The 22,604-nt window shown below is 38.6% G+C and overlaps 1 protein-coding gene across 1 annotated transcript in view; it reads right to left on the reverse strand.

Moving 5' to 3' along the window:
* ACOT12 (acyl-CoA thioesterase 12) overlaps positions 1 to 22,604 on the reverse strand; it is a 107,812-nt gene that overhangs the window by 77,063 nt on the left and 8,145 nt on the right. Inside the window, exons 2-5 of the mRNA XM_006870607.1 lie at positions 21,902 to 21,971; positions 16,690 to 16,750; positions 12,579 to 12,680; positions 10,275 to 10,410 (exon numbers count right to left, since the gene is read on the reverse strand). Of these exons, the coding sequence (XP_006870669.1) occupies positions 10,275 to 10,410; positions 12,579 to 12,680; positions 16,690 to 16,750; positions 21,902 to 21,971 (369 nt within the window). The remainder of the gene's footprint in view (positions 1 to 10,274; positions 10,411 to 12,578; positions 12,681 to 16,689; positions 16,751 to 21,901; positions 21,972 to 22,604) is intronic.

The raw sequence follows: 22,604 nt of genomic DNA on the forward strand, positions 1-22,604 counted from the left end.
CTAAAGTGCCACAGTGCATAACCTTAATTTTTTACAGTCCACATAGAGTAAATGTTTTATCACTTCATAAATATTTTATCAAATACAAATTTTTCTAAAATTTAGAAAACTTACAACTACCTAAAACTTTTAAAAACAAACAGATATTAATTATTTCTGATGTTCCTGGGGATCTGAGTTCTGTCTGGTCTCATTTCTCTTCCATCTGAAGATCTTCTAGAATGTCTTGCAGTAAAGGTTTATAGAGACAGAGTCTCTTAGTTTTCTTTTCTCTGAAAATGCTATTGTTTCATCTTCATTCTTGAAGGATATTTTATAAGTTGGTATTATTTGTTTGTTTTCTTTCTTTTATTACTTTGAAAGCATTGTTTCAATTGTTTTCTGGACACCATTGTTTCTGATGATAAACAACCCATCTTTCAAAAGTTTCTCGGCATGCAGTATTTCATTTCACTCTGATTACTTTCAAGATTTTCTCTTTATCGTCAGTTGTGAACAGTTTGACCGTGATATGAATGGATATGGCCTACTTTGCAGTCCTGATGTGGTGCTGTAGGATAAGTACCGGACTGCTAACCACAAGGTCAGTAGTTCAAACCCACCAGACACTCCTGGAAAACCCTATTCACAGTCAGTAAGAGTTGGAACCAACTCAGTGGCACTTAATAACAACAACATTGTAATTCTCAAAACTAATACTAAAATTAATGTAACTAAGCAAGTCCACTATGATGGAGTAGATTCTGATTCATAGTCGGCAGTTCAAACCCACCACCGCTCTTACAGGAGAAAGATGACATTTTCTGCTCCTATAAAGATTTAGAGCCTTGAAGACCCTATACAGGGTCACTATGTGTTGCAATCAACCAGAAAGCTTTGCTAACTTTGAAGAAAAATGTCAAATGCTTTCTATTAAGCCATGCATTGTGACATGTAGTGGAATAGAATAGGACATATTCATTATACAGGCACAAGCATCAGCTATGATGTATATACAGAAATATGCTGCATATAGATTACATCAGTGCAAAACCATGTCTATTGGGCAGGGAATTGTCTATTAATAAGGGGTGAAAATAGGACATTTCCTAGGTCCAGAGAGCAAATTAGACTCACAGCTCTGGCTTGTGTTAAAAATAGTAAACAGGCCTTTTTCTTTCTGTAGGCTTCCAGACAAGGGTAATCATTGCCCAGTGGTCAATTTCAGTGCATGGACTTTGGGTGTTCTAAAATCATTGCGTCACAGTCCTGCTACGGCTACTGCACACTCATTCTGTATTTTCAGGTCAGGAAGTTTGACCTGAATTGAGGTCATTTTAGCCCTAGGTTTCTTTCAGAATGCCCAGAAAGCATCCGCTTTCTTGATTGATCTGATTTCTTGCTGAAAATGTATAATTAAAATGCCTCAAATTTTAATCTTATATGCTAAGCTTCCAAACAGGAGAGAGACAGTTCCAAAAAGGTCTGCTTTTAAATGACTAAAATCATCCTCTCTTTTCTTCTGCAAGTTTGTGATTTGGATTCAGTTTTCATACTGTTCTAATAACTTGCATTTTAATCATATACCATCTTGAAAAAGATTCCAATTTTTAGTTCTGATATTACAACCAATAGTAGAACTATGGTTTTCTCAAAACCTGATTCCATAACAGATAATGATCTAGCTATCTTCTTCTACAGCATTTTATCTAATTCAAAACAAACTCCATCAGAGCTAAGGGGTAGCAAGTGAACAAACCACACTATGGAAAATTTAAGTTTCAAACTTTGCTTTTACATTCTTTAAAAAAAATTGCTATGAAATTCTTAGTGGTACCTTTGGTGGCATGGAAGTTAGTAAATTTCTACAAGGAAAATCAAATCAATGACATTAGGTGAAAAGTTGTTTTTGTTAAAAACAATGTGCAATCATCTATTTTAGGTCACATTTGATAAAAGCAGACTTTAAAAATATTTATCAATCTAAATTGAACCTGCCATATAGACTTAATCTGGCCTACTTCCTAACAAAGTGAAACTTAAAGTTGATTGCAATCGTTTTACTTTCACATTTAAATGACAGTAGCACAAGCCTATTGTTAATTAATTAAAAATGTCTCTAGTATTCAAAGTACATTTGGTGTCTTGAAGAAAGATGTAGAAATGGCTATGGATTTTGTTTATTAATATAATTTGTTGTTGTTAAGTGTCATCAAGTTGGTTCTGACTCATAGTGACCCTGTACAGGGTTTCCAAGGAGCAGCTTGTGAATTTGAACCACTGACCTTATAGTTCAAACCAACACTGAAGTGAAGTACTTCTCCTATAGCATCATACAAGGACTCCAATACCATAAAAAGCAAGTTCTGCCAGCCATGTTCATCTGGCTGGTGTTACCCTTGAATAGGGAGTGTTTTTGTTGTTGTTAGGGTCCATCGAGTCGGTATCAACTCATAGTGACCTTACACATAACAGAACAAAACACTGCATGGTCCTGGACCAACCTCACAATTGTTGCCACACTTGAGCCCATTGATGCTGCCACTTTGTCAATCCATCTCGCTGGAGGTCTTCCTTTTTTTCTCTGACCCTCCACCTTACGAAACATGACATCCTTCTCCAGCGACTGGTCCCTCCTGACAATATGTCCGAAGTATGAGTGACCCATCCTGGCCTCCTAGGAGCACTCTTCCAACACAGATCTGTTTGTTCAAAAGGCAAAAAATCTGTTTGCCAAAAGGCAGCCCATGGTATTTTCAATATTCTCTTCCAAAACCATAACTCAAATGGATCAATTCTTCTACGATCTTCCTTATTCATTGTCCAGTTTTCATATGCATATGAGGTTATTGAAAATACCAAGGCTTGGGTCAGGCGCACCTTAGTCCTCAAGCTGACATCTTTGTTCTTCAACACTTTAAAAAGGTCTTGTGCAGCAGATTGACTGCTGCTTCCATAAGTGTTGATGGTTGGTCCAAGAAAAATGAAGTGTTTGGAAACTTCAATCTTCTCCATTAATAAGAATATTGTTTATTGGTCCAGTGGTGAGGATTTATGTTTTCTTTACCTTGAGATACAGTCCATGCCAAAGGCTATGGTCTTTCATCTTCATCAGTAAGTATTTTAAGTCCTCTTCACTTTCAGCAAGCAAGGTTGCAGCATCTGCATATCACAGGTTGTTAATGAGTCTTCTTCCAATACTGATGCCACATTTTTCTGCATATAACCCAGCTTCTCAAATTATTTGCTCCACATATAGGTTGAATAAGTATGGTGAAAGAATACAACCTTGTCGCACACCTTTCTTAATTTTAAACCATTATAAACATGTTCCCATGTTCTGTTCAAATAACTGCCTCTTGGTCCATGTATAGATTCCTCATGAGTACAATTAAATGTTCCGGAATACTTATACTTTGCAATGTTGTCCATAGCTTGTCATGAGCCCCACAATAGAAAGCCTTTGCAAAGTCAATAAAGCACAGATAAACATCTCTCTGGTATTCTCTACTTTCAGCCAAGATCCATCTGATATCAGCAATGATATCCCTTGTTCCACGTCCTCTTCTGAATCCAGCTTGAACCTCCAGAAGTTCTCTGTCAATGTATGGTTGCAGCTGTTTCTATATTACCTTGAGTGAAACTCTCCTCGCATGGGATATCAAAGATACTGTCTGATGATATCCTAATTCCGTTGGGTCACATTGATCAATTGCAAATTGAAGAAGTTGGTAGAATTCTTCTATTTCATCTTCACTGGCTTTAGTGGTTGGTGCGTAAATTTGAATAATAGTGGTATTAACTGATCTTTCCTGTAGGCACATGGATATTATCTTATCACAGATAGCATTGTACTTCATGACAGATCTTGATATGTTCTTTTTGACCATGACTGCAACTCCATTTCTCTTCAATTTGTCATTCTCGGCATAGTAAACCAATGTCACTGTCAGATTTGAAACGGCAAATACCAGTCTATCTAAGCTCACTAATGCATATCAATGTTTCTGTGCTCCATTTTTTTTTGACAATTTCAAATTTTCCTAGATTCATATTTCGTACATTCCATGCTCTGATTATTAATGGATGTTTACAGCTGTTTCTCTTCATTTTGAGTTGTGCCCCATCAGCAAATGAAGGTCCCAAGGGCTTTACTCCATTTTTCATCATCACAGTCAACTCTACTTTGAGGAGATAGCTGTTCCCCAGTTGCATTTTGAATACCTTCCAACCTGAGGGCCTCATTTTCCAGCACTATATTGAACAGTGTTTCTCTGCTGTTCATAAGGTGTTCCGTGACTAAATATTTGTAAGCAGTTCATCTCTCCTTCTTCCTAGTCTGTCTTTGTTAGGAAGCTCATCTAACTGGGGAGTGAAAGTGGTTTAATCACCATTCCTAACAATCCTTCCCAATTGTTCTTGTTAAGTGCCACCTAGTCAGTTCCAACCCATAGCGACTCTGTATAGGGTTTCTAAGGAGCGACTGGTGAGCTTGAACTGTCAACCTTGTGATTCAAACTGACTTTGCAGTCTAGCGCATTAACCCACAGCCCCACACAGACCCAATATGAGACAGGTCATATTACCAGAAAGCATCAACAAATCCTTCCCAAGAAAAATAGATAACAAATTTCAAGCTTTTTGAAGTACAGATTTGACACCAATTACAATTTCTTTCTATAGTGAATCTCTTCTTCTGTAATGACTCCTCCACCATCCCTTTTTAGGCTATAACTATGATCACAAACGTGTGCACCAGGATTGTGTCTTTTCACCATACTTATTTAATCTGTATATTGTATATTGTAAAACAATGCCCACGCTGTTTTAGCCACCCTTCATAGCCAAGTACCTTGAATGTATAGTTTTCCACAGTTGTCTCCAAATCCTCCTGTAAAAGAATACCTCTCAATAACAATAGTAACGCTAGCACTTTTGCATTCCTGACACTGTTCTAAGTGATCTATCTTGACTTACTTCATCTTCACAATTGTTGTTGTTGTTAGGTGCCATCGAGTCAATACCGACCCATAGTGACCTTATGCACAGCAGAACGAAACACTGCCCGATCTTGGGCAAACCTCATTACTATTGCCACGCTTGAGCCTATGGATGCTGACACTTGGCCAATCCATCTCATTGGGGGGGTCTTCCTCTTTTTCTCTGACCCTTCACCTTACCAAACATGATATCCTTTTCCAATGACTGGTCCCTCCTGACAATATGCCCGAAGTATGAGAGATGAAGTTTGGCCATCCTGGCCTCCAAGAAGCACTCTGGCTGCACTTCTTCCAACACAGATCTATTGGTTCTTTTGGCAGCCCATGGCACTTTCAATATTCTCGCCCAGCACCATAACTCAAAAGCATCAATTCTTCACCGGTCTTCCTTAGTCACTGTCCAGCTTTCACGTGCATTTGAGGTTTTTGAAAATACCATGGATTGGGTCAGGCACACCTTTATCTTCAAGCTGACATCTTTGCTCTTTGACACTTTAAAAAGGTTCTGTGCAGCACATTTGCCTAATGCAACATGTCATTTGATTTATTAACTGCTGTTTCTCTGCGTGTTGATAGTTGATCCAAGAAGAATGAAGTCCTTGACAACTTCAATCTTTTCTCCATTGATAAGAATGTTGTTTACTGGTCCAGTGGTGAGGATTTTTGTTTTTTTGACATTGAGATGTAACCCATACTGAAGGCTTTGCTCTTTCATTTTCATCAGTAAATGTTTTAAGTCCTCTTCACTTTCAGCAAGCAAGGTTGTATCATCTGCATATCACAAGTTGTTAATGAGTCAAACTGGCAAAGAACAAGGCACCAGGAATTGATGGAATAAAAACTGAAACCTTTCAAGAAAGTGAGGCGGCACTGGAGGCACTCACTCATCTCTGCCAAGAAATTTGGAAGACAACTATCTGGCTGAGATAGTTGGAAGAGATCCATATTTGTGCCCATTCCAAAGAGAGGTGACCTAATGAAATGCGGAAATCCTCGGACAATCTCTTTGATATATCATGTGAGTAAAGTTTTGCTAAAGATAATACAGAAATGGCTGCAAGCATACATTGACAGAGAACTCCCAGAGTTTCAAGCCAGATTCAGAAGAGGCCATAGAATGAGAGATATCATTGCTGATGTCCAATGGATCTTGGCTGAAAGCAGAGAATATCAGAAAGATGTTTACCTGTGGTTTAGTGACTATGCAAAGGCTTTTGATTGGTGGATCATGACAAGCTATGGATAACATTGCGGAGTATTCCAGAACACTTAATTGTACTCATGAGGAATCTGTACCTGGACCAAGAAACAGTAGTTTGAACAGAACACATGGGAACACTGAATGGTTTAAAATTTAAAAAGGTGTGTGACAAGGTTGTCTCTTCACACTAGGCTATTATTATTGCAAATATCATTTTTCCACAACATAAAAGGCTACTATAATGTGCACTTGGCCAGATGCAATACACAGGAATCAAATTGATGATGACATCTGTGGGAAGAAACAGAGAAGTTCAGAATTATCAGTCAAAACAAGGCGAGGGGCAAACTGTGGAACGGAACATCAATTGCTCATTTGAAAAGTTAAGACTGAAGCTGAAGAAAATTAAAAGACATCCACAAGAGCCAAAATATAGCCTCAGTATATGCCACCTGAATTTACAGACCATCTCAAGAATAGATTTGATGTATTAGACACTAATGATTGAAGACCAGAAAAGTTGTGGAATGACATCAAGAACATCATACAGGAAGAAAGCAAATGGTCATTAAAAAGATTGGAAAGAAAGAAAAAGACCAAGGTAGTTGTCAGAAGAGACTCTGAAACTTGCTTTTCAGCATAAAGAAGCTGAAGTTACAGAAGAAATGAGGAAGTAAAATAGCTGAACAGAAAATTTCAAAGGACAGCCCAAGAAGAAAAAGTCAAGCATTATAATGAAATGTGCAAAGATCTGTAGGTTAAAAAACCAAAAGGGAAGAATCACTTAGCATTTATCAAGCTAAAAGAACAGAAGAACTTCAAGTCTTGACTTGCAATACTGAAGGATTTTAAGGGTTAAATATTAAAAGACGCTGAACGTTTCAAAGGAAGATGGAATGAATACACAGAGTCACTGTACCTAAAAGAGATGATCAATGTTCAACTATTCTAAGGGGAACCACATGATAAAAAATCAATGGTACTGAAGGAATAAATCCAAGCTACACTGAAAGTATTACAAAAATCAAGGCCTCGGATATTGATGGGAAACAAATTGAAATGTTTCAACAAACTGATGCAGCACAGGAAATGCTCACTCATTTATGCTAAGAAACTTGGAAGACAGCTACATAGCCAACTGATTGGAAGAGATCCATATTTGTGCTCATTACAAAGAAAGAGTACCCAACAGAATTGTAAATCATTGAATAATATCTTTAATATCACATGCAAGTAAAATGTTATAGAAGAACATTAAAAAACAACTGCAGCGACACAGAGAGTTGAGCCAGATTTTAAAAAGGATGTAGAATAAAAGATATCATTGCTGATACTTGGTGGATCTTGACTGAAAATGAAGAATACCAGAAAGATGTTTACTTGTGCTTTAGTGACTACAATGGAGAGGCATCCAACTGTGTGGATCATAACAAACTATGAATAGTATTGAGACAAAAGTATATTTCAGAACATTTAATTGTGCTCCTGAGGAAAGCTGTGTGCCAAGGTTGTATCTTTTTACCATAAGACTGAGGTGCGCCCGACCCAAGCCATGGTATTTTCAATAACCTCATATGCATGTGAAAGTTGGACAGTGAATAAGGAAGACTGTAGAAAAATTAATGCATTTGAGTTACGGTTTTGGAGGAGAATATTGAAAATGCCATGGGCTGCCAGAAGAACCAATAGATCTATTTTGGATGAAGTGCAAACACTTCATTTTGCTCAGCTCAACCATCAACACTCATGGAAGCAGCAGTCAAGAAATCAAACAACGTATTGTATTATGCAAATCTGCTGCAAAAGTAAGGCTTTTAAAAAAAAAGTCAATTGTAAAAGAAGGACCGTGAAACCAAGATAACCATCCATTAATGCTTAAGATCTTCCTAAGATACCCCTACAGATCTACTTGTTACACATCGTAAGGATTTGACCATTAATAAATATTTGATCTGTCATTTCATTTATTTCCTGGGATTTTAGGAATGTAAAGACAGCAGGGTGCTTTGGGGGTTGATTGCATTTTGGGGTTTTGTTTTCTGTTAATTCTCATCTTGGTTGCCTTAGGTTTGTTTTCATAGTTCAGTTTTCTCATTACTTTACCAAAATGAATTCTAAATATAGTTTAGTACATAGAATGTCTTTGTCAAAAGAGACTCACTCTTCTCAACATAGTTCTTTAATGATGTAAAAGTCTTCATTTCCTTAAAACTATCTTGGTAGTGGGTTGTTGTTGCTGTTGTTATGAAGTGCCATCAAATCAATTCTGACTTATTTTTAAAAGTTCAGTCACACATAAGCTCATCTTAAAGCATTTTTTTCCTCCAAAGTTTGAGGGTTTTTGTGTGGCTGCCTGGGATCATGATGCTATCAGCGGGGTCGGAAGAAAACCTCCACATTTCTATCATCTGCTTTCTGTCTATCCTCTCTTCTCTGGCCTTTATGTACTCTCTTCCTCTTCCTCTCTTTTCACGTTCTTATTCTGGTACTTTTTGGTCCCTTCTTTTCCTTCCTCTTCCTCGTGTGTCTTTCTTTGAAGCCACTATAGATTAATTTGTATCCTCCAAAAAGATATACTGAAGTCCTAATCACTAATTCTATGAACGTTACCTTGTTTAGAAATGCAGTCTTTAAAGATGTTAAGATCAGTTAAGTTAACATAGGTCAACCCAGAGTAAGGTGGACCTGAATCCTATCTAAGAGGTGTTCACATAAATGAGGATAAATAAGGAGGATGACAGTCATGAGAAGATGTATTTGCAAATCAAGGAATTCCTGAAACCAAGAGAAACCAGAAAGGATCTTCCCCTAGACCCTTCTGAGAGAACATGGCACTGCCAACACCCTGAATTTAGACTACTATCTCAGACATCTGAGATAGTAAATTTCCATTGTTTTAAGCCATCTAACTTGTGGTCTTTTGATATAGATGCTCTGGGAAACTAATTCAGGGGTCATAGATTATAGAAGATTCTGTGAGGTCCCTGTCCTGGCAGTGGTGAGCAAGGGGGACCTTGGTTACAGAGCTCCACTTCCTCCCCTCACCCACTTCTTTTGCCCACTCACAAGTCACCTCCCCTAGGGCTGTGAGTGGGCAGGTAAGACAAAAAGGAAGAACTGGGCTCCTGCTCTTCACTGTCATTCTGGCTCCTCGAGGCCACCAAGTGTCAGGAAAAGCAGTGTCAAAGTATAAAGAAACTCTGGGACATACAACACCATATTATGGAAAGAGTCAAGAAACAGGAGCAGAAACTATAGTCATTGCTCATGTGATGTACAGCAGTTTCTTCATTGCTCAGAGATACCATTTCCTTATCCGATGAGATTATTTGTAGCGCATATGTAATAATGTTTGAGAAACTGCTCAGAAAGCTATGAACCAGTTGTCTTCAAGTCAGTTTCAATTTATGGCAACTCCCTTCCCCTCCATGTTTCAGAGTATAACTGAACTCCATAGGGTTTTCAATGGCTGTAATTGTATAGAAGACTTCTGGTGTGGCGCTGTAGGATCAGCACTGGACTGAGAATCACAAAGTAGGCAGTTCAAACCCACCATCTCCTCCTAGGAAACCCTATACAGGGTCGCTATGAATCGGATCCAACTCGATAGCACTTAACAACAACGATCGTACGGAAGTAGAAGACAGTCCTTTCTTCTATGTGCCATTAGATAGATTTGAACTGACAATCTTTTGGTTAGTAGCCTAGTGCATATGATTTGTTCCACCCAGTGACCTTGTAATCTGTGGAGAACCACACAATTGTACAGCATTACTATTGTTACTTCATCATTCAATAATTGACCGCATGTTATTACTAATAAGTACTGCCTGGCCCCTGCCATCCCAATTTTCTTCTCTCTCTCTGGAGATACTCCAATTTAAATAAGTCTTAAGTTATAATTCTGAATGGCCAACTCCTCTTTTTTCAGGCACTGGAATTGTTGGAAAAGATACTTAGCATCACCAGGGCCAAATTATAACAATAAGGTGAAGATAAGTGTGCTTATATTACCAAGTGTGCCTGTCAAGGAAAGGACCCCTTTCCTTGCTATAGCCATAGGATTAAATTTCCTATAAAGTATATTTACTGACCATCCAATTTGCTACTTTCCTTCATTAAGTTGTTAAAAGTATGCTCATATTGTAATCGAACTTTCCTTCTTTCAGAAGCCAGGTTATGTTCTACATGATCTTGTTCAGTCAAAAGTGTGACTGGTCTTAACCGAACCTAGAGAAAGAAAAAAAAATCTTTTGTTTCTTTGTTAAATTAGAAAATCACAATATGAATTTTGTACCAACTCAAAGTAACAATAGAGTATTAATGAGTATGTTCACACACAATACTTAGACTAAAGCTTTTGTCTTAAAACATCTTTTAGTCTAACAGTCAATGAGTCTTGTTTGTTAAAACACTACGTAACTATGCTTTATAAAGATCTCCAAATATTAAATTTTCCTGATTTTTAAATTCTCCAGAAGAGCAACAAAATAAGAAACTCCTCAAATGAATAAGCGAGGTGAGAGACTGTACTAAATTCCTATCAAGAGATGTTTTCTACCTTTTGCAAAATGAGGACATCAGAGGGAGGGAATAAAGGTGATCCCTAGAAAGAGTGATCATGCACCAAGAGATCCCCAATTTGAAAATCTTGTCACATGGTAAAAGCAATATCTGAGACAAAACCGAAAGGAACAACTTGTCAATACAAAGCTTTAAGTAACTTTCAGCATACTGGAAAGATGGTGCGACAGAACCAAGAACCCATGTTGCTTCTTCATTCTGCCAGTTTCTCTCAGACATTTCTCTGTGACTTGGGAACTTAACACCCATTCCCACAGGCTCTCATTCTATGACTTTTTAGATTATTAGGAGTTTCAGGAGGATTACAAGAAAAACAGAATAGCTGGCAAGATCCATCTCAATGTCTTAGATTTTAATGTACATATCACTCCTTGGGGTGCTTTGTCAAAGCATAGATTCTTAGTGTCTCCATTGTTGTTGTTAAGTGCCATCAAGACAATTCAAACTCATAGTGACTCTGTATTAAGTTTCTGAGGAGCAGCTGATGGGATTGAACTGTCGACCTTGTGATTAGCAGTCCAGTGCTGATCCTACAGCGCCACACTAGGAATCAAAGTATAGGTTCTGAGTTTCTACACTAGTGAGTCCATTGTTTGAGGTGCAGCAATATAAGTGATATACTAGCTGGTATCTATAAACAAGGAGCTCTGGTAGCATAGTGGTTACGAATCGGGCTGCAAACCTCAAGATGAGCAGTTCGAAACTACCAGCTGTTCCGCGGGAGAAAGATGAGGCTTTCTGCTCCCCTAAAGATTTACAGCCTCAGAAACCCTGTACAGGGTGGCTATGAGTCGGAACCGACTCCATGGCACACAGCCAACACCACCATCTATGAACTTGAGTTTGAAAACATTGCTCATGGCAACATGAACTTGCCGTGGAGTCTATTTTATGTTGGGCAGAGTGGAAGTAGTGGTCCAGTGCACAAATCTCTGTCGGGACATCTGCCCCCTGCTGGCTCAGTGGAGGACCAGCACTGCGAGTGAGGTTCTGCTGTTACCTCTATTGGATACAGAGGAAACATTGCATTGTCCCAGCTCTCCAGTCAAAAGGACAAATACTCCTTTTCCCTTCAAAGTGAAGCTGGGAGAAGCCACTGTGCTTACCTCTGGTATTTGGCATGAGATAACCTTAGAATGAAAGATTTAAATTCTAAATGGATTGTTACATTAAAAATGTTTAGCTCCAATGGTCCCTCCACCCCATCCCCAGTCACAGACATCTGGCCCCTAACAAGGAATGCCAGGACACTATAATGAGTAAATCCCCAGCTGCTAATATGAGTCTAAGGCCAAGCAAACATTTGGGGCAGGCGTATTAGTCCTTGTATTTCTTTTATGGCTGTTTTTACACCATACACCTGAAAACTTAGTTTTAAAGTTCAATACACATAACTCTGACATTTTACCTTCAAGTAGGAAAAAAAAAAAAAAAAAGTTTGGACCATAACATACAAGTGCTTGCTTAGATTGCTCTGGCTGTTTTTAAACCCAATTTTGAGTATGTAACCACAAAAAGAACTAAACCGGGAAGCAATATTTTTGAGGACCTAACATGACCTTCAGATTATTTAAAACACAACTGTTTTCCCTCTTTTATAATTAGTTACATTTTCTTTTCTTTAAAATAGAGAACTCGTAATACTGCAGTGTTACCACAGAATGTTAACATTTCAGAAAAATACTGGTCAATAATAAATCTCAGGAAGGTACATCTTTTGATAAGAAGAAATAACTTTTAATCCCTATAATAATTCTCATGCAATTGTTAGTATGTCCCTAAATGACACGTAAAATATCTTTGCACACAATTACCTTTTCGTTTCCAACTGGTTTGGTTACAAACGTAGAGAAAGCCACACTAACAAGTTTCTCAATACCAGTGAACATGTCCTGGACTATGACCTTGATACTGATCTAAAATGAAAACAAAACTTAGATAAACTTTCAGCTGCTCAGATAACAGATTCAACTGTAGCATGCAAAATTCAGCTATGCACTTTACCATTCTTTTCTTTCATTTTTTTTAAAAAAATTTATTTTGAAGCAGTGCTGTTCTTTCTGAGACATGCTATAAAACTGAATAACTATTTTTCTGATTATAAAATATATTTATTATGAAACTTTAAAAATACATACACAAATAAGTAAAACAATAAAAACAAAATTAGACTATCCAGAATAAATATCAAATATCATCAGTAATCATTCCATCACCCATATAACATTATTTTAGCCTTTAAGTGAAATTTCTTTTTCAAAAAAAAATTAAAAAAAAAAAAATATATATATATGCACATATATTCACACACACACGAGTATAAGTCAAAAAGTATTGTTACTAGAATTCCAGACCATACATGTATGAGTTTATTACAAACTAAACCTGTTTAAACATGTTTCTGTGTTTAGTGGATGGCTGTAGCTATGCACTGTCTTAGTCTTGTTAGGGAGCCTTCAAAAGAAAAGGTCCAATCAAAACAATGGTTTCCAAGAGGATTTTCTGGGTCAGTTAAATTCACTGTAGGGAGATCAGCTCAGAAAGTCATGTAACTCGTTTTTGGAATTCAAAAGAGTTTATCTTGATAGATTTTCTCAAAGGGCACAGGATGATCACAGGGGCTTATTCTAAAGAAGTTTTAAGAAAATGGATAACTGCATTGGTGAGAAAATGCTCAGGAAAGTCGCACTGAGGATTTTTTTTTTCTTTTTTTTTTTTCATGACAATGCACCAGTTCAGTCTTTGAGGGTAGTAAGGGCAATCCTACATGAATTTCATTGGGAAACTTACCCCAGCCATCCTACAGCCTTGATCTTGTCTCTTCAGGTTTCTTTATGTCCCCCAAACTCATAGAACATTTCAAAGGAGTACAATTTGAGTCATTTGAGGATGGCAAAGCTGCCATTTTGATGTGGTGTATATCAAAGAGAACAGAATTCTTCAGGAAAGGGTTTGTTGTTGTTAAGTGTCATTGAGTCGGTTCCGACCCATAGTGACCCTGTGTAGGGTTTCCAAGTAGCAGACCTTGTGGTTCAAACTGACTTTGCAATCCAGCACATTAACCCACAGCACCACATAAGGACTCCAACACTAGGAATCTTTTATATTTATGTTGCTGTTGTTAAGTGTTGTCTCATTGATGCCAACTCATATCTACCCTGTATAGGGTTTCCCAAGCTGTAAATTTTTGTGGGAGCAGAAAGCCTCATCTTTCTCCAGCGGAGTAGCTGGTGGGCTCAAACTGCTGATATTTATCTTCTAGAGCCACCATGCTCCTCCCTATAGCTTAGTTGTTGTTGTTGTTAAGTGCCATTGAGTCAGTTCCGACTCATAGCAACCAGTATAGGATTTCCAAGGAGCAACTGGTAAGTTTGACTTGTGGTTAGTAAACTAGTGATTATCCTACAAAGCTACACTATAGCTTAATATCCATTGTTATTGCTAAGTGTCATCGAGTCTGTTCTGATTCATAGCAACCCTGTGTAGGTTTCTGAAGAGTGGCTGGTGAGTTTGAACCACCGACCTTGCGACTCAAACCAATCTTGCAGTCCAGTGCTTATCCTACAGCACCACACCATGACTCCACCAGTCGTGTGCAAACTGTTGGTGCCACCTAAGGACCTTGAGAGGAGGGAAGAGACCTACTAACAGGGGAATGAGAGAATCCCCTGAGGTAAGGGTGAAACTGAGAAAGCATTCCTCAGAGTTAGGTTGAAGTCAACAATTTTTGCTTAGGAAATGAGTAGAGGGCTGGCCTTAGTCCATGACAGAAAACTGAAATTGAATGGGATTCCTCTAAAGGGTATGTTCTATTTTAAAGACTAAAAATTTAGATGTTTAGTTAGCATCTAAAATTAGAAACAGAACAAGAAATTTACATGGACCAGGCACCTGGTGGTGCAAAGGAAGACAAAACTGAGAGACCATTTGATCATGATTCACATAAAATGAAAGAAGACAACTGTGCATGTTGGAATGGGCCTAGAAAATCTGTTGAGCCTAGGATTTGCTTTCTTTCAGATCAGGAATCTTTGCTTTGCTAACACAGTGGATTTTTTTCTCCTTAATTTTTAGTCAGAGTTGTTGTTAAGCACCTTAGAGTCAGTTTTACTTTTAATGACCTTACATACAACCTTACATACATACTGAAAATTGTTCTTATGTTTGAGGCCAGTGTTGTAGTCACTGTGTCAACAGTCACCCACTATTAAGGGTCTCTCTATTTTGCTGACCCTCTATCAAACATGATATTTTCCTCCAGGGACTAGTCCCTCCCTGATAACATGTCAAAGTCTCGCCATCTTTGCTTCTAAGGATCGTTTTGTCTGTACTATTTCCAAGACAAATATGTTTCTCCTTCTGGCAATTGGTATATTTAATATTATTTGCCAACACCATAATTCAGAGACATCAATTCTTTCTCTGTCTTCCTTCATTGTCCAGACTTCACATGCAGATGAGGCTATTGAAAATACTAAGGCTCAGGTCAGGAACCCCTTAGTCCTCAAAGTGGCATCTTTGTTTTTCTACACCTTAAAGAGGTCTTTTATAGCTAATTTGTCCATTGCTATTATTGTTGCTGTGTGCCATCGAGTCAGTTCTGACCCATAGTGACCCTGTATAGGATTTCCAAAGAGTGACTGATGAGCTTAAACCACCAACCTTGCATTTCAAACCGACTTTGCAGTATGGCGCATTAACCCACAGCACCACATAGGCTGTTTGATTTCTTGACTGTTGCTTCCATGGGTGTTGATTGTGAATCCAAGTAAAGTAAAATATAGTCAAAGTACCTTTGGAAATTCTACCCTATCTCAAGGAATAAGAAGAAAAAGAGAAAAGGGAGTTTATGTTTGGGTTCAATAAAAAGGAGAATGCCTCTCCCTGGCAGGAGACCAAGCACCGAGGCTATTGGGTGGCAAAGGCCACAGAGCCCCACATTGGCAATCAGGGTCCAGAAGTACCATCTCAACTGATGGAGCTGAGCATTCCACAAGCATTTCTTTTCTGACTTCTCTAAGTGTTTTCTATTATGTTTACTTGAATACGTCAAGAAAGAGACTGAAGGCAAGTAAAGTCTTAGGTGTGGTCAATGCTGAAAGTCATGACAAGGCTTGTGTGTCAGGCATCAAAGGAACTGCTACTAATCAATCCAGAAAAAGCAATATGAATGCCAGCAACTCTCTTCCTGCTAATCTAACCTTTAAAAGCCCCTGAGAGTGTTGTAGTCACTACTGTGGTAAAGAAAAGAATGTCAAGTGATTGCAGAAGAAAAACCATCTAAATTTACCTTGTTACTGAAGAACAGTTACTTACAAAAATTAGTTAATCATGGGATTAGTTTCCACTGGGAAGTGAGAGAATGGAGAACAAGTAGAGCCAGAATAATAGTTGCTGTTGTTAGTTGTCCCTGAATCCGAATAATTGAGACAAAACAAAAAACAAAAACCCCTACCTTGAAAAGAATCAAGAAAGTGCCCATGTATGCTTACTTTTTGTGTGCTCTTATATATAGTATGAAGGAACTCTGGTAATGTGGTTATGAATCGGGCTGCTAACCTCAAGGTTGGCAGTTCGAAACTACCAGCTGTTCCACAGGAGAAAGATGACGCTTTCTGCTTCCGTAAAAATTTACAGCTTTCAAAACCCTGTGCAGGGTCATTATGAGTCGGAACCAATTCCACAGTACTTAACAACAGCAACAACATATACAGTATAAAGAATGCTGCATTATAGAAAATTTTAGTACCATGGTTGTCTGGGAAACACCACCTTCTTATTATTTATTTATCTATGATCTTGACCACCAGTTCAAGAGCTTTGTAAATCTAGTAGATTTCAAACATTATTCCAGGTTTCCTCCACTTTTCTCTGCAATGAAGAGATCAGCCCTAGTAACAAGAAGTAAGAAACATCCCCTCTTACCTCCATGCTTGTGCTGAATGCTCTAGTAACTTTTGCTTTGATGGTTATAACTTGTCCAACTCTAGTTAAAAAAAACAAACAAACAAACACAGCAACACAAAACAAAGAATATTTTAGTAATCCTAGCAAGTTTCATTACAAACATAAAGATGTACTCAAATTCTTCTGCCATAGAGCAACTCCAGCTTGTCATGTTAATGATGTTAATGCACAGAAAACTTAAGCTAGTAGAAAAGACAATGCTCAAAACAGATGCTGAACTCCCGCTGGTATCTCCTACTGTATTAGGCAGTTCTGGGCTTGCTATCTTTTCCTGCTGATCCTGGTGGGCTTCGTTCAGCCAAGCCTGAACCAGGAGAAAAAGAAGAACTGAACGTACTACAATGCCGGGGACCCGCCTCGACATTGGGGTTCAGTTCACGAGGAGAGGATACCTGACGGCGATTCATATATATCCAGAATACACAAAAGGAGACAAAGGAGACAAAGAGAGAGACAAAGAGACACTCCGAAACCAGAGTGAATGCTGGACTGGCATCAGGCAGATCCTGCATTGCAAACATCTCAGCCACAAAGGCCGTAATATCCTGCATAGTGAACATGTTAGCTAAACAGGCAGTATGGTTGCAAGGCTGGACTGTGCACCCTGCATGCTGAAGCGCATGCCTTGCCAGTCGTAATGCACTGTTATCTTTACTCTATGCCTGCCAACCAGCAATGCACTGATCTTTACTCCATGCCTGCCAACCAGTAATGCACTGATCTTTACTCCATGCCTGCCAACCAGTAATGCACCTGGGGAGGCCCGGGCCTCTGCTTTATTCAGGGGAGGAGCTTCACACCAAGCTGGGAGGGACTTAGGCAAGGTACAGCTAACATCAGTACTTTTCCAGACATTCAGGTAACTTTACATAGTACTTCACTGGTTCGAATCCCAGGCCAGCAACTTGGATTCTCAGGCCCAATTAACATATCTATAGCCCCTGAGCATAGTTGGGGGAAGGTGAGAGTTAAAGACAAAAGCTTGGGCGGAGTCCTGCTGCTTTGGCTTCCTGAGCCAGGTCTGCAGGAGGACTCCAGACGCCCAGGTGAATGGGCTGCACCTGGAAAAGGGTTAGGGAGGATGGGTTCTTTGTCTATGGAACAAAGAGCTGTGAAGTAGCTAAGACATTTTTAGTTAATCCTTTGGAGAAAGGCTTAACCTTGCAACCTTCAGTCTCGGCTTTAGGAAAATATCACATTTATCTGTGGATTGTCAAAGGCTCCAGTGTATTAATTTAATATATATACCTGAATATTAATATGAAAGCAATTTGCCATTAACTGCCAGTGGCCTCATTTGTTACACTCGGCCCTAGAGGGCCTCGAACCTCTGACTAGTCTTACACGGTCTGCAACACTACAAGAGGAACTTAAGACTTTTGGTCTAGTTGTGTTAGGTTTTCCTGTAAGCAGACTGGAAAACAAGAAACAGCTAGGAACTCAGAGATCCCTTCTGGACTCAAGTATGTGCGTCCAGGTGGTGGCTTCGTCCCCAGTTTCCAGTTCTTTGAGAAAGGGGATGTGAATGAAGAAAATGAACAGATGGTCTTTACTTTCCTGAAGAACTCCTGCCCTCCCCACTCTGAGATTTTGGGCTCATGAAGCCACTCTCTGGGGAGTCCATGAAGGGCCATGATATCCACTGGAACTTTGAGAAGTTCCTGGTGGGACCTGATGGTACCACCGGGCTCCAGTCTGCTCAGTCAAGGCAAACATCCTAGAGCACCTGAATCAGTGTGACACTCAGTAGGAAGGATCAGAGACTGGCAAAAATAGTAACTTGCCTCCCACTTGAAGGACATTTGCCAAAGAATCCATCTTTGCTTCCAACCCAGTCTATATATGACCAAACTACCAAAGCACCTGTGGGTGTATATGTTTGAAAAATTAGGAATGGGAAATTTATCTCTCCAATTCTCTCTTCCTAAAATACCTATTTATCTTTTAATCCATTCTAAAGGAAAACCATCCTTCAGGATAGATGGTTCCAATTATCCCCAAACCAAAATAAATTCAATGTTGTACACAAAACCAAAACCCAAAACAGATGCTGGTTGTTTTCAACTACACTGTAATGGGTGCCATACATTAGTCTACTAACTCCATTTAAACAGAAAAGAGTCTTTTGAAACATAAGATACAGCTTGACTTCCAAATTTCCAATAGATATTTGACTAAGCCATTTTTCCTTAAGGGAAGTTAAAACAAATAAACCCATAAAATGATATTTATTTTAAGTTTTCAGTTAAAATAAGCAAATAATGGAATAAACAAATAAAAAAGAAGCAAGCAAATGGATCAGCATCTGTAGGTTTACACAGGCTCCTGATGATTACTTCCCATTATTAGAACTCTGATCATGTAACTCAGAATTAATTCTTCCTTCCCTGTTCAGGCCCTGAATCCATCTTTTGTCCCTTCACCTTAACAAAAGGTAAGAGTTCTTCCAATATGGTGTGTGTGGATGTGCTAAGTACTATCGAGCTGACTCTGACTCATAGCAACCCTGTATAGGGTTTCCGAGGAGTGGCTGGTGGGTTTGAACCACTGACCTATGAGGTGTCTCAATTTTTCTACCTTACCTTCAAAGCTGAGCTAACTCTTCATTGTTCTTCTCTTTATCCTTCTGTTTCAGAGGGAAAGACACCTCTGACCTAACTTCTTTATTTCCAGGTATCCTTGACCCAACTCACAGTTTTTCTCCTCCACTATCAACCTTGTTTTGCCAGCGCCTCCCTCTTTTGTACCTTCTATCTTTCCTAATTGATAATTCCCTATCAAGCTATGAAAATGCTCTTGTCTTTCTAAAAATTTTACTCTCAAATTTATCCTACAAGTATTTCAAAAATTTCCCTTCTTTTTCATATTCAAACTTCCCAAAGAAGTTTATTTTCCTAATTCACCAGTCTTTTAGTCACCAGGCATGCATTCCATCATGTTTTCTATTTTGATAAGTGTTCGTTGTTTTTGTTTTGATGGCACTGTGGGATAAAGCACTAGACCACAAGGTCAGTTTGAACCACAAGGTTGGTGGCTCAAACTCACCAGCCGTTCCATGGAAACCCTATACAGGGTCATTATGAGTCGAAACCGACTCTACGGCACTTAACAATAACAAATGTTTGTCTGACTCTCACCAGCCTGTATGGCCACTGTCCTCAGCAATTATGCCACACTTAAGTGGCACTGTAGGATAAGGATTGGGCTGATAATCACAGGCCAGCAGTATAAGCCTGCCAGATAGTCCACGGAAGAAAGATGAGACTTTCTGCTACCATGAAGATTTGCAGACTTGGGAAACCCTTCATATGAGTCTGAATAGACTTCATGGCAGTGGTTTTGGTGTGGATCATCTCTATAGCCTATGGAACCTATAGTTGTACTTTTGGTGAAACTAAAAAAGAGTTAGTATCTAATATAGCATATAGACCATCTTAATGAATTTTTTTTTGTATGTAACTTTCAAAAAAAAAAAATTTTTTTTCCTATTTGTATAGGTCTCATAAAAAATGGAAATAACTTACTGTAAATTTGTACTCAGAAATGGGAAAGATGACCCTGAAACATCTTAGCATACAGAAAGCAAGAGAATTCGCAAACATTCTTAACTTACGGGTTGTGCGAAAGGATTTTAGACAAATTGAGACTTCACTGGCCAAGATGGGATGGTTTGGGCATCACTAACAATACAACATCAGTGAGTTGAACCACAGCAAATATGTTAAAATGAAAGTAAACTGGATGGTGGTGGTGATGTGTTGTGGAGGCGGTTTCAACTCATAGCGACCCTGTACAGGGTTTCCGAGGCTGTAAAGCTTTAAAGGAACAGAAATCCTCATCTTTCTCCCACGGAACAGGTGGTAGTTTCAAACTGCTGATCTTGCAATTAGCAGCCCAATTTGTAACCACTACGCTACCAGAGTTCCTTATTAAATTGGATAAGAATATGAAATAAAAGGAAAGAGCTAAACCCATCTTTCTTTGACAAAGTTTGTCTCATTGTAACAAAATCATTGACTAAAGAGCATTTACCTCTATATAAGAATTCCTTATAATGAATAAGGAGGAAAAGGTAGAGCTGAAGGCAGAGTTCTAAGCAATGATCACCAAAGATGATGTATTCTTAATAGAAACTACTTTTGCAAAAGAGCAAACCTTAAGAAGATCATCCTATAGATTTGACCATCAGTTTATAAGAAATACAAAGGAAACAGGAGTTTATCAAAGACTACATTAATACAAAAATAAATATATGATAGCTTATATAGGTCACATGATTTGGTTTCTTTATTAAGTAAATTGCAAGCAAAAAGAAGGAAGCACAAATTCTGAATAAAAAAATTTTAAGAGTTATATCAACAAAATGTCATATTTTGGGGTCCTGATTCAAGAAGTTAGTTGTCTAAATTAAAAATGTAAACAAAATACACTTGTATCACTGGGAATGATAATTTCTGACAATGGTATTGTGGTTATATTCTTCTGTTTTATAAAAGAGCCTTTATCTTTGACAAATATATACAAAATGTTTACAATAAAGCTACCTGAGATTTGCTTAAAAAGAACCCAGGAGTGTGTAGGAATGCGAAGGTGAATCTTTGAAACAAGGTGTCCACAAATGGATTAGTGTTGTAGCTAGGCATTGGGTATGTTCAGATGCATCATATCTTCCCCGTTCTTGTGTGTGTGCTTAAAGTGTTTGTGAATTTTTAACTTTCCTACAATAAGAGATGTTGTGGCACATATACACTACCACACATAAAATGTTTTTTTATAATTTACTAACTACACTCAGATGAATGTGTTTACCCAATAACCTAATGATGGAGTCCGTCAATGGATATAGATATTATCATGAATTATTCTTGTTATAGTTGAGGGAACCATTAAGAATCAGCTTACGGAAAGTCTGCTATGCCTTATACTAAAATGCATCTAATGTTAAGAGCTGCTCCTCAGTAAAATTAAGACTATAATTTTGTACCTATAGTGTTTACTAAAAATAAACCCTATGATTACTTTCCAATGATTTACATTGAGTCAAATTTCATTTGTTTTATTAACAAATCCAATCACTGATGCCAAAAGAATAAACTTAGGTGTCACAGATGCATGTCACAAATGAGCTAGAGGACACAGGAAAGAGGACTGATGGAGCAATGCAACTTACCTCGCAAGCTCCTCAAACTGTATGTCATCCACTGAGGCTGTAACGCAGGAAACCCCAGCATGCTTCTCAGCTTCAAAAATAGGTAGAAATGTACTGTGTTAGGAATTATGTTTGACGACTGATGTATAAGGGGAAAGGAGCATAATTTAACTGGATGTATTTTAATAACTCATTCGCCCAGTCATATGGAACCACCAGGTTAGCAGTTCAAACCTACCAGCCACTCCTCAAAAACCCTGTACAGAGTTGCTATGACTTGGAACCGCCTTGATGGAGCTCTGGTAGCACAGTGGTTATGAATTGGACTGCTAATCTCAAGATCAGCGGTTCAAAATTACCAGCGGTTGTGCAGGAGAAAGATGAGGTGTTCTGCTCCCATAAAGATTTATAGCCTCGGATATATATATATTGCTGTCAGTACCATCGAGTCCATTCCAACTCATAGTGACCCTGTATAGAGTTTCCAAGGAGCAGCTGGTGGGTTTGAACCACCGACCTTGTGGTTTGCAGTCCAGTGCTGATCTTATAGTGCCACACGAGAAGTCAAGTATGTACACAGGGTCCCTAAGGAGCTCTGGTAGCGTAGTGGTTACAAATCAGGCTGTGAACCGCAAGGTCAGCAGTTCAAAACTACCAGCTGTTCCGTGGGAGAAAGATGAGGCTTTCTGCTCCCATAAAGATTTACAGCCTCAGAAACCCTATA

Source organism: Chrysochloris asiatica, unplaced genomic scaffold (assembly GCF_000296735.1).
Source record: "Chrysochloris asiatica unplaced genomic scaffold, ChrAsi1.0 scaffold00145, whole genome shotgun sequence".
Taxonomy (NCBI): Eukaryota; Metazoa; Chordata; class Mammalia; order Afrosoricida; family Chrysochloridae; genus Chrysochloris; species Chrysochloris asiatica.